At 49.1% G+C, this 14,801-nt stretch overlaps 1 protein-coding gene across 1 annotated transcript in view; it reads left to right on the forward strand.

The window, feature by feature from the left end:
- The window catches only part of LOC144730029 (A disintegrin and metalloproteinase with thrombospondin motifs 9-like), a 171,419-nt gene that overhangs the window by 90,853 nt on the left and 65,765 nt on the right, over positions 1–14,801 (forward strand). The window contains exons 10-14 of the mRNA XM_078610498.1: positions 2,970–3,111; positions 6,382–6,486; positions 10,850–10,995; positions 11,632–11,813; positions 14,405–14,541. Coding sequence (XP_078466624.1) covers positions 2,970–3,111; positions 6,382–6,486; positions 10,850–10,995; positions 11,632–11,813; positions 14,405–14,541 — 712 coding nt within the window. The remainder of the gene's footprint in view (positions 1–2,969; positions 3,112–6,381; positions 6,487–10,849; positions 10,996–11,631; positions 11,814–14,404; positions 14,542–14,801) is intronic.

The following is a 14,801-nucleotide window of genomic DNA, read 5'->3' on the forward strand; positions in this document are numbered from 1 at the left end:
TTTTTGTCATTTATTAAAAATACGGGATAATAAACGTGCATATCATTATGTTAATTTATGCAAATTATCTGAGTACAATCATACTCTGAAGTTGATGTCCCAAGTAATTCCCATTGTGCTAAGGAAACTCTTCTTCAAAGGTGACTCAGCAAGCAGACATCAATAATTGTGCATACAATTAAGAAAAAAAAACTTGGTTTAGTTTTTTATTTATCCATCGAGCAACAGACATAGGAACATATGGATAAGGGAGCAAATGAAAATCAGAAAGGTCATGTTAATCTTCGTGGTTCTTTCGGTAAAGTCACCTAGAAGGGAAATAATAAAATAATAAAAATTAAACATAATAAAACACAATTCTCACGACGTTTCGGCCACAACACAAGCAGTCGTCCTCAGGTGAAGAACAGGTCTGTCGGAAAGACAGCGTCTGAATGGACTTCACCTGAGGACGGCTGCTTGCGTTGTGGCCGAAACGTTGTGAGAATTGTATTTTATTTAGTTTTATTTTCATTATTTCCCTTCTACGTGACTTTACCGAAAGAACCAAGAAGATGAATCCCTGCAGTCACGAAAGCTTGAAATCGAAAGGTCATGTTAACCCGCTAATTCATGGGAAAGGTAAGCGGTCTTGGGCAAGACGGGTGGCGAGCTGTGATGACAGCCGATTGGACGGTGACTCGTGAAGGAAGAGCAGCCAATGGGAGAAACGTGTGCAAGGGTGGAGATGGAGCGCTAAGATCAGCTCAAGCCCAGGTGGCGACGTGGTGCGCGGCATCACCGTGCGGTGAGGGATGGCGATGGTATGGGAGGCCTTCATCTAGCAGCGGGTATGCAAAATGGCAAGTGGTGATGATACAGTCCACATCCTTATCAACGTTGACCGTTTCAGTTCGCTTTTCAATGGAAATGTACACGTAATTTTATTATGTTTTATTTTTATTATTTTATTATTTCCCTTCTATGTGACTTTACCGAAAGAACCAAGAAAATGTACACATATATACATCATTGTCCTTTCTTTTACTTTTCCAACTTCACAAGTACTACTCGGGCATACGGCCTCTCTACGTACAACCTCATATGCCCGTTCGTAAGCCCTCCAGCAGATCGCTTTGCACTGCCACACTGTGTCCGCATTGTCACGCAGGGTTGACGCAAGGGCCGGTCGTGACACGGCATGTGATTGGGGGTGGCTGGAAGTGTAAAATTACCGCTATGAGGCGGAGAGTGCGCCATAAACCCATCATGATAGTACATTGCTTGTCAAGTACATTCTGCGGCGTTCCTATCAACTCAATTCCAACGCGGCGTGGGGATCGCTATGCAGTCGTTCAAGCCCCCTTAGAGGACAAATTAAATCATTTGGGTTTAATTTGCGATTAATCGACATGAGTGCATATGTGCTGCAGTGTCGCGGTTTGCGCACTCCACTACAAACCCGGCGCCCCGGGGTTCGATTCCCACTCACGGGCATCATCATTTGAACTGGTCCTGGGCCTCCCCTAGGTCGACTCAGCCTCAAATGAGTACCTGGTGCGGTGTGTGTAAACATCGCCACTGGGGAGACGAAGGCGTGGTGTTGGCCACCCACCCCCTCGTGTGCCGTGCCGGCCTTCATAGGTGCTCCCTAATATCACTTGCCCCAACAGTCTGTTAAGGCCATATGGGTGATCTTTGTCTTTGTTTGTGTCTATCCTTGCTACATAGGAGGGCAATTCATTTTGAAATGGGGGCATGGGAAATAAATTGACCCTTGTGTTCTACCCCTGACATGTAACAACACCCACCACCCCCCTCCCCTACAGTGTAGATGTAACCCTCTGTGACGAACGCTTGCCCCCCCTTTGATGTGGCAGCCACAACACATGTAAGGACCACTCCACGGAATGTTCCATTTAAATTTAATTTTTTCAAAGGGGGGCGTTTAATATTGCCCGAAGGCCACGGACGCACGCCGCGTAAGGTATGGGTTTAATTGTGTTCAATCAGGCGATGATTATTAAATCCATTCTGGAGAATTTCATAAATGCCCTGCGGGTGCATATTTCAAAAAAGGGAAATTCTAGAAGGATTAGTTTTGGTTCGATTTAACGAAGATTGATATAGTTACTTTAATAAACAAAATTTAAAATACGTCGTTTTTTGTCCCCACTAAACCAAGTGATAAGAGCACACTGTGATTTTTTTTTTCAAATAAATAACTTACGTAACTTGTTTGAATGTACAGCAGTTTAAATAGTTCGTTTTTATTTCATTAAAACAGTCGATGGAACTTTAAATTTCGAGACAGTACTTAGAAAAAAATAAAACAATGAGAATAATTAGCAGCCCTTTATCAATCCATTGCTGAAGGAAGGCCTCCCCATAGCGTGTTGGTCATCGTAGTTGCTTGATCGTGCGTCACCACGCTGATCAGTGTGGTTGCGGTGTGTCTAAGTCAACACTGCTCGTTAATGGATATAGGAATAACTACCATCTTCATTGTGAAGTGCACCGCACTGCTCGTGTTTTTGGGCGCTATTGATCAACAAGGAATCACCGGTGGCATAGCACGCTCCCTTGGAAGGGGGACAGACTCGAGGAATAGCACCAGGGGCTGAGCGACGTTCACGGAGTGCAAGCTGGACCATTCGCCGCGCCCACAGCTGTGGGTGATGTACGAATGAGTGGCGCCCGCGTGCGGAGTGGCACCCGCACGTGTCCGCTAGCTATTCTGGACCCAAGCTTAGTCTGTTAAATGACCACATGGTGAGAGCACGCGAATAAAAACTACGTCGCCCATACAAAGCTGTGTTGCCGCTGGTGGGGGGTTGGTGGGGGGGTTGGTGGAGGTGGGTGAATGTGTGGGTGTGGGTGGGTGTGATGTATTGCGGGGCTGCTGTGACGTCGCGACGCCAGACCCCGCGGCGACGCCGTGACAATCGTGAGCCGATGATGATGATGACGATCGATGAATGAATCTGCAGCGCAGGGTATGGCGAGTGTCTGCTGGACGAGCCGGCGGCCCAGCGCTATGACCTGCCCCAGGTGTCGCCGGGTCACCTGTACAACGCCAACCGTCAGTGCGAGCTGGTGTTTGGGCCGGGCACCCAGGTGTGCCCGTACATGGTGAGTGGCGCTCCGATTAGCACGACGGTCGGCCAAAACAATCCTAACACGTTCAACATACTGACAACACTAGTTCAACTTTTTTATTTTACCAGGTAAGGCCCACTGAGCTGTGTAGCTCTTTTTATCAGACGCGACCTGGCTATCACAAATAATAGCTCAATGAAGTGGCTTCCCATCATGTGTACATTTATAGCAGCCAAACACTCCAAACACATGTTGATTCGAAATGTGGAGGGGAAAATCCGTAGGACCCGGAGAAAAATCCACGTGACCACAGGGAGAGAGATACCACGAACTCGAAATATACAGCAGGCATCAGAGTCAGGATCGGACCTATGACCTCCCTTATACCGGGCGAGATAGTTAACATTTCACCACCGCGGCGCTCCTACACACCCTTAACAGCCAAAACAATATTTACAAACACGGTGGGCACATTGCGGCACTCGCTCCTGGGCTCCACCGCTAGCCAGCGGACGAGGAGCATTGCATCGGTTCAGAGGTGAAAATGTGTCGCTCCGCTCATGAGACGTGCATGGAACTGCGCGTGCGAGATTCAGTTATTTTATGGTGTGTGCAAATTGCACGCTCACGTTCAATGTAGGCTGCTGCAGTGAGCAAACTGTACAGCGGGAGAGAAATAACAACGAGAGTTGCAATGTGGTAAGCACGGCAGTTAGCGCACTGTGCTCCAAAGCACGGTAACCTGAGTTTGAATCCCGGCCACGGCTAACATTGACGGCAGAGGTCGCAAACGGGTTTTGATTCCTTACCCGTACCCGTACCCGGCCGCACCAGGGTCGCAAACGGGTACCCGTACCCGGCCGGGTACAGGTAGCCGGGTATCGGGTAGGTTACGGGTATCGGGTACCCGGTTGCGACCTCTGATTGACGGCGTGTGACGTCACAATCAGTCCTGGGTCGCCAACATACCCCCGTCACTAACCTGCGTTGACATGCGTGGCGAAGTACGGTCAAAACAATCCCCATAACCAACACGTGCATGGTGAGGCATTCATCCTGAGTTGGATTGACAAAAGGGCTCGAAGTTCAGTGATTTTAATTGCGATGGACACGGGAAATAGATACAAGAGAGAATGAATCCTTGAATGCAATTTGTCTCCGAATGATGACAATGAATGGAGTCACTGGGGTATTGTGGCGATCACTTCAGGCAAGGAGAAGTGACAGCCACACCCGGGCAAGGCATCACTGTATCCGCCACGCGGCTCTGCATGCACGCATTGGACAGCTGGAATGGCACATTTGGAGAAGCATTCTCTCAATACAATGCTACGTTTCGGTGGTAACGAGTTGTGCTCGCAATGCGCCATCGTACTATGTCTCACTTTGTCCGCTATACGATGGTGGTGTGCAGCACCACCGTGTTCACACACGCGACACCAGGTATTCATTTGGAGGCTTCATCGACTTAGGCGAGTCTCGGGACGGGGTTTTGATACCACATGCGTGCCCCATGTTTGCCGTTGACTAGGAATCAAACTCGGCTCGCTGGTTCCTCGTGCAGTGCAGTGCTAACCACAATGCCACCGCTCCGCATGTCCCTAACACACTCATGCAGACATTCACGTTTAATTGCACGCGTCCAATGCATACATACGCTGCCATGCTAACAAAGACACCTCACATGCACCACCTCTAATTATAAAGCCCACGCAGCACAAGGGGAGGGCAGTGAGAATCGAAACTGGAGACTGTAGCCTTTTGTTTGTCCAATGCACAGCTTTTCCTGGGACCGTGCATGATGAATGCCTTCCTGTTCAAATATAAAATTAAAGCAGCTCCTCTTTGATGGCAAGGTATGAGTTGCAGTGGCTTTAATTTATGAAATTGTCCATGCAACTTTGAAAGGATTTTTTTGGGGGGTTGGGGGGTTTCTAAGCATTATTTTTGGTGGCCGAACACGTAGGCCGCTTTATTTCCGCCCAATTAACCACAGCGGGTGAGTTGATTTTGGGGCACACATAGAGTGGCTTTGTGGGAAGCCACCTCTTCAGTGTCTGATATTTAATTATCCGTTGAGTTGGAAGGAACCCACGAATTTTGCTTTTTGTTATCTTCAAGCGAATATCTTGACGTATTTAGACGACGGTAGAGAACTTTAGTCTGTCGAAAGATAACTTTAACTCGTAGTCACCGTAGATTACGAGTAAGAAGGAGCTCTCCGTTTGTTTGTGAACTCTTGATCCGTGGCGTGTTTCACACACAAAGTTTGCTACACTATGCTCACAGTTTGATTCTGGATTGGGTCACCCTGATGGGTGCGATATTGCGTGGTAGACTGCACGAGCTTACCACGTGCTCTCTCAAACATCTTGGGTGTACACTCAAACGATACATTTGTGCATGTGCGTATATTTAATATGTGCGTAACAATGCACAACGCTATATACTGTAAATATCAATGCGCTTGAATGTACGTGCAAATATAGTGCTTTGTAATTACGGGGTATGAAATAAAAGCTGAAAATTGGCAACATAAGCATGGGAAAAATGCGTGCCCAGAGTTACGTTGAGTGACAGAAAGAGGAGCATGAGGGTTAGTGTACAAATGTTGATAAGACTCGGAAAAGAAAACAAGTGGGCTTGAGCAGGAGTCATCATCTAGAAGGGATGATGGCCAGTAGCAGAGTCTGTTTATAGGATTGGCACTCATGTGCAAGAAGAGCGAGGTGGCTCATGGCATCTCAGGACCAAAAGCGGTGGTGCCAATGCAAGGGAACACCTTCACTCGACAATGGAGAGATAATGACAATTCTAGATTTGAAGCTTTCGTGACTGCAATGATTCATATTCTTACGTTTTTTCGGTAAGGTCACGTAGGTAAAAAATTAAAATTAAAATTAATAAAAGTAAAATAAAAATAAAATAAAAATCACGACGTTTCGGAGGCAACACAAGCGTCCGTCTTCAGGTTTCACCTACGTGACTTTACCGAAAAAACCTAATAATAAGATAATGACAATGATGATTATAACATTGTAGGGATCATGGTAATATCTCCTGGACATCTGCGAAAAGAGCTTCGTAGCTCATCGTATCCCTCAGGTATGCATGAATACTCTCACAATGACAACTATCACAGTTACGCTGCCTTGTGCCGCCTGCTCCTCGCCCGACCTCCTGACCGCCGTCTCCTCTCCCCCTTCACCCCCCCCCCCGCGCCCACCATCGCCCGCCCGCCGCCGCCCCACCACCGTCCCCCTGCCGCTGTGGGACACGACGCCCGCCCGCCGCCGCGTGCAGAGGCAGTGCAGGCGTCTCTGGTGCACCAGCGCCGAGGACGTGAACATGGGCTGCCGCACGCAGCACATGCCCCTGGCAGACGGCACGGACTGCGGCCAGGGCATGGTAATAACCGCACACCCCACGCCCCCCCTCGTCCCCAACCGGGCACTTGGCACGAGTTGTGCGAGTTCACCTTCATGCCCATGAGTTAGCAATTAGGAATGCCAATTTAAAGCAAGCAAGCACTCAACAACAAAAAAAAAAGAATCGGTGCACACATGAGTTGCTGTACTTTGTGTTTTAATCGCGGAGGGGACGTTTAAAAAAATGTGGACGTTTTTTTTATTTTCTCTGCTTTATTTTATTTTCATGTGGTCACGGATGTGTAGCGTTAAAAGGAAGCTAACAGGGGCACTGGGCTAAAGGGCAATGGATTTCGAGCTCCACTCTAGCGACACTGCTGGGTAGTATGCGGGTAGTATGTGGGTGCGTGTACATACGCAAAGCATCCACCTGTGCGCGTTACGCGTTGCAGTGGTGTATCCAATAGTGTGCACTATTGTTAATGTTGTTGCAGTGGACTAATGAGGCATCACCAAGTTCGAATCGCAGTTCTGGACTGTTTATGAGAGTAGGCACGTCAAAAACCGGTGCACAGAGTCTGCTTGTATTAAATCAACTCTGTTGACGTGATGCACTCCCAGACGACCGAGAGCGCGGCTTATGGTTTGGGTAAGAGAAAATGTTTTTTGATTCGCGTGCAAAAAAGACAACGTGTGTAGGAAGCACGTTGCCTGCTTGTTTACGCTGTTCACATACGAATTGGGATTGGACGGTGGCGCCGTTGCCGTCGCGCTGCATTATGAGTTTGATGTCTGGCCACGGCCAACATCGGCGGCGAGTGATACCTCTGAACCGGTTTTCTCGGCCCCTACAACCACCGCACGCCCCGAGCGGAAAGAGCACGTGATGATAAAAGGGGATGAGATGAGGTGAGCGGGGAGGCTCATTCATCTCATTTCACTCCTGCGTCTGCCACGGCTGTCGGAAGAATGTGGTCATCGAAGTTCGCGACAGCGGGGCGCTTTTAAGGATGCGGCGCGTTTCTAAATTTACGCCGCGAATGCTGCCGGGCCGCTGAGCTTGGGGTCATGCTATTTGGCCGTAACGTTGGGACAAGCTGACCCGCTTATCCGCGCTGTGTTATGAGATCTGCGGACAGCTGCTTTAATGCGCACGGGCGCATGCGTCATCACCATGACAGAACAACAGATGTCTGCCAATGTGCACTGAGAGGAAGCTCAGTTGTAGGTAGGACTCAAGCCTTGATTCGCATCCATCAGTCCGAAGTGGCTTTAATGAATTAAATTGCGTACAATGCACGGAGTGGACCAGTACGAAGGTTGATAATCTGACCCGAGGGTCAACTTAGCTGCTCACCCCTTTGGAGTTGATGAAGTGGGTAGTGCACCATTTTGTGGGAGTTCGACAGCTGTTGTACTATGGAGTAACGCACCTCTAATAAGGATGGATGGCTACGTACGGTGCGAGAGAAGTTCAACATAATGTACATCCATACATAACGCGTTCCCACCCTGAAGGAATGTGGAATTTCCAGAACTGACTCAAGGGCTGTAGACAAGACATGACCCCTCCCCCATGTTCATTTGAGCTGTGAACTATGTTTGTTGTTTGATATATATATGTGTGTACACTCTCCCAATAGGCACGCAAATGCGTTTTGCAGATTTTGGCATTTACATGAATTTTTTCAATATTTTTTTATGGCTTTGCATAACAGAAGCACTCATTCATCTGACAAACCATTGGGAATGTGCTGACTTGTTTACAAAGTGAGATCACTTTCAGAAGCATTACGTTTACAATCTTTAGGGTCCTTCCATAATACGATGAAGATGATTGTGATGCTGATGGAAATATTTCTATAAGAAGCAGCAACATAATTTAAGAGTGTTAATGTCTACGTGTACATTTATGTATTTTATAATGACGCAGGCTGTTGAACAAAGATCTTGATATTAATAATTTAATTTGCCCCTGTTGCAGTCTGCGTGCGATAAGCACCATTTAATGGAGGAAGCAACACAGTTGAGCTCGTGCAGTCACGTACTGAGGCTGCGTGTCCTCGGCTCTCCGTCAATAACGAGACGTTACCATCATCAGTAGGCCTGCCTCAATCCACTGATTCAAGCAAGCCTGACTCTGCTGATGAGACACTGTGTGTGTCGACACCGCTCCAGAGGTTGCTTGTCTTGAATCAATGCTGCTGAAGTTCGGCACTTCCAGAAGGCCGTGCGGCTGATGGGTTGTGTCAGAAATATATTTTTTAAAATGTATTTGCTGTAATTCCGTTACTGTGGAAAAGACCACACGTATCCTCATAATCATCATCATTATCAGCCATGGCCAATCCACTGCTGGACAAAGGTCTCCCCAATCTGCCACCCACCTATCATAATTTTGCAATGTAATCATACCATATGTGTATTTTATGTAACATGTCAATGCATAACAAATAACGTGTGTATGCTGAGCTTCTTTCGCACCGTACGTGGCCAACCGTGCTCATCGGAGGTACAGGGGAAGGACAACAAACTGACCACAGAGAGTAGTTCTAATGAAATTATGTTACAGTGAAACTAAAGCTATTTTTGTATATTAATTGTACCGTACTAGACATGTTCTTGGTTCTTTCGGTAAAGTCACGTAGAAGGGAAGTAATAAAATAATAAAAATAAAACATAATAAAACAATTCTCACGTACTAGACATGTTTACTCGGGAAGCTTCACCGGGTCTCGTGGCTCATTTTCAGGAGGGTGCTGCCAAGTATTTTTGCATGAGCATGGTGGGGTGGGGGGGAGCGCGATGATTGCCGTGTTCCTGCGGAGTAAATTATAGAGGGTGACTGCGTGATACTCACAGCGCGCTCCTCAAACTAAATCCTCCCACTCCGTGAACTGCGGATATAACTCCCGCACTCTCCGAGCAAGAAGCTGCCAAGAGCTGACTGACCCTGACATGGGAGTAGATTTTGGCTTGTTTATTTATTTGTATTCACTACGCTAACTCAAAACAGAATTCCCCCCAACAGATTGGGTAACCCATCCCGGATTGGAAACGTGCCCGTGCAACTGTAAGCCACCATCATGCAACTCAGACTCGGTTGTGCGAAACTCGGAACACTTCCAGCCAATGTACTCATGGCAGGGCTGAAATCTGCGTGTGCGTATATTTGTACTGGACATCCTGTGTGAAAACAAGCTTCATAGCTCGTCGTATTTCTCCAGGATAAAAACAGAGTCTGATAACTCGTGTGTACATGTGTGGGGAGCGCTGGTGGGGTGGTTAGCACACTGCACTATAAAACCGATAACCTGAGCTAGATTACCAGCCATGGCTATCATCAGTAGTGAGTGATGTCTCAGACAGTCCTGGGCCTCCCATAGTTTTACCGAACCAGAAATGACTACCTGGTGTGGTGTGTAACCATTAATGCTGGGGATGCGAAAGCAATTTGGATAACGTTGGCTGGACATGTCACCCACTTGTTTGACATTTAGGTCTTAATTAGCACTGGAAGAAATGGGAGTACCAACACTTTACCCCGCCATATTCAAACTGCCAAACGATTGTCTGTGCACCATGGCAGGCGGCATCCCCACAAATACCGGCATCTCCTCGTGATACTACGACGTGCAGAGAATCAACAAATGACATTCTCGCAAACGGATAATATGATTCGTTTGCAACAATCAGCTTAACGCGTGGGTTTCAGATTATTGTGGATTTGGAGGTTCTTGTGACATATATCTGGCCAGATCGTTACGTGGCCTCTCCTCCAAAATCAAACTATTAATTTTGCAAAGCATCACAGATTGCGTTTGTGTCTGTTAGCGAGTGCGCACGCCGCGCTACGAACCCGTCGACCCGAGGTCAATTCCCGCTCACGGCCGACGCCAGGGACGATTATCTGAACCAGTTCTGCGTCTCGTCTAGATCGGCTCAGTCTGAAACATTAGTACCTGGTGCGATGTGTCAACATCATCACCGGAGAGACAAAGGCGGTCGGGCGTGGTGCTGGCCGCCCACCCCCTCGTGTGCTGCTCCGGCCTTCACAGGTGCTACTCGCCAACACATACCTGTCAACCCCTTATCAGCGCCTGTCTTATTACAGACACATTCAGACCTTATTGGTCACCCCGTGCCCCTTATCAATCTCAACGTTCATCCTACAAAGTCCCATCACCACGAGGGAGAAACACAAACAAATAGACGTTGATTTTTTTGTCCCGTATTGAAACGGCTGTACGCCGTATGGACATGAAAACTCTTTTTCCCTGTACAAGAAAACGGGGTATAAACCGTACGGGTTGACACGGTATGCCAACGGCACTTGTCCCGACGGTCTGTCAAGGCTCTAATGGGGATCTTTGTCCACTTGGGGGACCGCGCGTGCCCTCCAGGTGTGCCGGCAGGGCCTGTGCGTGGTGCGCGAGCTGGACGACCGCGCCGTGGATGGAGAGTGGGGCTCCTGGGGGCCGTTTGGGCCCTGCTCACGCTCTTGCGGGGGCGGCATCCGCCAGGCGGCAAGGGAGTGCTCCCATCCAGAGTAAGCCCCCCCCACCCACCCCCCCCCCCCCCCCCCAGGACGCTACTACTCACACAAAGACAAAAATCCCTCGTAGAGCCTGTAACAGACTGTAGGGGCAAGTGCTGTTAGCGAGCACCTATGAAGGCCGGCACGGCGCACGAGGGTGTGGGTGGCCAACACCACGCCCGACCGCGTTTGTCTCCCCAGTGGCGATGTTTACACACCGCACCAGGTACTCATTTGAGGCTGGGTCGACCTAGGGGAGGCCCAGGACCGCTATGGTACTCACACAGTACACACACGTATTAATAATACCTTCATTTTATATAGCGCCATTCATGCCAATAGCATAGCGGTAAGTATTTTTGCTAAATTACAAAGTTACAAAGTGATTTCATAATTTCCTAATTGGATGAACCCGCTTCGCAACGTTTGCACCCGACCTGCGCAATGACTGCAGACTCTAAACAAGCGTGAAGCAGAGTGCCCTCGCGTCGCCTTGCGCTACGAGAATGGCACAGCTACCACGTGGACCAAAGATTTGATTTGTTTTGACCGGCCGATTAAAATACAGGGCCCTGTTGCTGCCGGCATTGCTGCTGCTGTTGCTACTACTGTTGTTGTTGCTGCTGCCGCTGCCGTTGCTTGCTTCAGACCGAAGAACGGGGGCCGCTACTGCGTGGGTCGGAGGCTGCGTTTCCGCTCGTGCAGCACGGAGCTGTGCCCACGCGGGCGCAAGGACTTCCGCGAGGAGCAGTGCGGCGAGTTCAACGGGCGGCACTTCAACATCAAGGGCCTCTCGCCCACCGTGCACTGGGTGCCCAAGTACAGCGGCAGTGAGTGCCGCCCCACTGCAGCATTGTGCGTTCTGTGTTTTGGGAGGGCGCGCGCATCTCCGTGCTCATGCTCGTTGTGTGGGCGTGTGTGACATGTGTCTTGCCCAATGGAACATCTTCGCCAGTTAGAAACATTCAGGGCTGGCCTGCCTGCGATCCATCCCGGGTTTAACCAGGCTGGATTGTGTGAGGAAGTCACAAATCCTTGAAAGGTTTGGACACATTCCATCGGTGAGCTCCTCCCGCAGGCGAGGCTGCGTTGGCTGGGTCATGTAGCCCGCATGCCCAGCCACCGCATGCCCAGCCACCGCATGCCCAGCCACCACATGCCCAGCCACCGCACTTCCAGCCACCGCATGCCCAAGCAGATTTTGTTCAGCCTGATAGAGAGGGGTAAACGGGTGCGGCAGAGGCTGGAGGAGAGATGGAATGGTGTGGCATGAGAGGATATGGAGCTGAGTGGTCTTGCCAATTATTGGTACCAGCGGTGTCAAGATTCGCCTCTGTGGAGGAGGCTCGTGAAGGACGCTGCTACTGGGCAGTTTTGGGGCAGTTGCCCTCCAGCAAGAACAGAGGGCAGAGGAGCAACACTCACAACAACGAGTGGAGCGCCAGGCGACTAAAACACAGCAATTTGGCACAGTAGGGGGCACAGGTGGTGCATCGGCCAGTCATCTTAGTCGGTGAACCCATGGCACTTGGCTCTGTCCCGTGACCACCTGCCAGCGGGCATTCGACACTTCACGTGGCCCTAGAGTGCACATAGCCTGGCACAAGGACCGAGGTGATGTCACCGCCATTTAGTGGTGAATGGTGGTTGTGTGTGTGAGCGAGCACCATGCACTTCTGCAGTTTGTCAAGGCTGCACAGGAGATCTTTGTCTTTGGAGTAGTAGTGCAATGGTTAGTGTGCTGCGCTATGAACCCAGCGACCCGAGTTTCATTCCCGCTCACGGCCACCAACACGAGTGACGAGATTATCTGAACCGGTCCTGGGCATTCCCTAGGTTGACTCAGCCTGAAATGAGTCCCTTGTGCGATGTGTAAATGTTGCCACTTGGGAGAGAATGGTGGCTGGGCGTGGTGCTGGCCACACCACCCCCTTTGTGTGCCATTCTGGCCATAGTTTGGAATTCTATAACTACACTAGCCCCAAATGCCTATATAGGCTACACAAGGGATATCTGGCTTTGACGGAGATATGGGAGTCTGTGTGTATATGTGTATATGGGTGTTTCTACGTGCATCTGGGTGTCTTTGTGCCTTGGTGGTGGCTGTTTATTTGTGTGTGTTCATGTACTTGTGTCTGGATATCTACATGTTTTCTATATATTGTTTTATATGTATGTAGAAAATTGGGAACGAATTACATTTTGTTCATAGCACAGCGCTGTAATGCCAATAACTAATTTTTTAATTGTGACTGCTCAGACCACCACCACGTTACATGTATCCAAACCTGGCCTGGGCCTCTCTGAGCTTGACTCGGCATGCATTTGGCACGCAGTGGCACTGTGGTTAGTACACTGCGCTGTGATCCCAGCCATGTGGGTTTGATTTCCAGGCAGGGATAAAATCAGTGGCAAGTGGTATCTGAACATGTGCTGAGCTTCTACCAGGTTACTTAAGCCTTGACTGAGTATTTGGTGCCACGTGCAAAAAGCATCACTGGCTAAACAAAGTTAGCCAGATATGGTGGTGCCAGACACACCAATCCATCATGCCACAACATTCTAGTTATTTTTTTGTTTCTTATAAAATATTGTTCATCATTCCCCCCCCCCTACTCCTCCATTTGATCTCCATTGTGTTATGGTTGCCATGTTATGGAGCGAAAATAAATATCTCCTTGGATCCCTCGCCAAGCAGTGCAATTCTCCGTGTTAGAGAACAGCCCGTGGAAGTATATATTACAGAGCTATATCTCAGTAGAGATCCCTTCCAGTGACAGTGAAACCGATATTATGTTTCAATTCTCGGTGCGGAGATGTTGCCAAATTTATCATCCTCAAATGACTTCAGAAATCTAAGCCCAGGCACAGGGTAATAGCTGTTTGAAAAAGATTAATTCAAATATTTCACGTGGCAAATCCCTTGAGATTGGAACATCTCATTCTCAAGGGTATCCAGGGTGCTGATTTATCCATACGTACATAGCAAACACATAATGCTGCGTACACAAGCATCTACATCTATAACTTAAAGAGTATGAGTTTACACAATGAATATCACACCCAGTCAAATGCACACATAAATATACAAACATACAAACAATTGCAAAACCAATTACATAGTTCACACTGCAGGCTCATGCAGAGTGCTGCCTCGCCGTAACAGCTACAAGTTTTGTGCAAGTACATTTTAATTAAATATTGATAAAAAAAAACAATTCGAGACTGAAGTCGCACGTGTTGGAGCATCTGAGAGAATCTGTCGTGATCCGACCTCTGACCCATCCGGACCACCTCTGTTCCACGCCACACGTAAGCCGGCTCCTCGTTAAAATCTGTAATACCGAGCCAGCTCTCCGTGCTGCCCCGTACATCTTGTGGTGCCCCCACTGCCCCCCCCCCCCCCCCCCGCCGTCGGCAGTCCTCATGAAGGATCGCTGCAAGCTGTTCTGCCGCGCGGCCGGCTCCACGGTGTACTACCAGCTGAAGGAGCGCGTGGTCGACGGGACGCCCTGCGGCCCTGACTCCAGCGACATCTGCGTGCAGGGGTTGTGCAGGGTGAGGCAATCACCCCCCCCCCTCCCTCCTTGCCCCGCTATGGTACCACTCAACTCGCCGCACCCCGGGTGGGAGCATAGAAAAGGCAGGGGGGGGGTGGCGGAACGTGACACTATTAATGTGAAAATAAATTGAGCTTGAGTGTTCAGCGTAAGATGGAGTAAGAAACGATGCGATCTGCTTCCGTCTGTCACCGTGCGTTCTGAATTGGGTCTCAACCCGTGGGTCTACGAGGCAGTGGCCGTGCGTCGTTAGGGACC

This window comes from Lampetra planeri, chromosome 34 (genome assembly GCF_965212315.1).
Source record: "Lampetra planeri chromosome 34, kcLamPlan1.2.h2, whole genome shotgun sequence".
Classification (NCBI taxonomy): domain Eukaryota; kingdom Metazoa; phylum Chordata; class Hyperoartia; order Petromyzontiformes; family Petromyzontidae; genus Lampetra; species Lampetra planeri.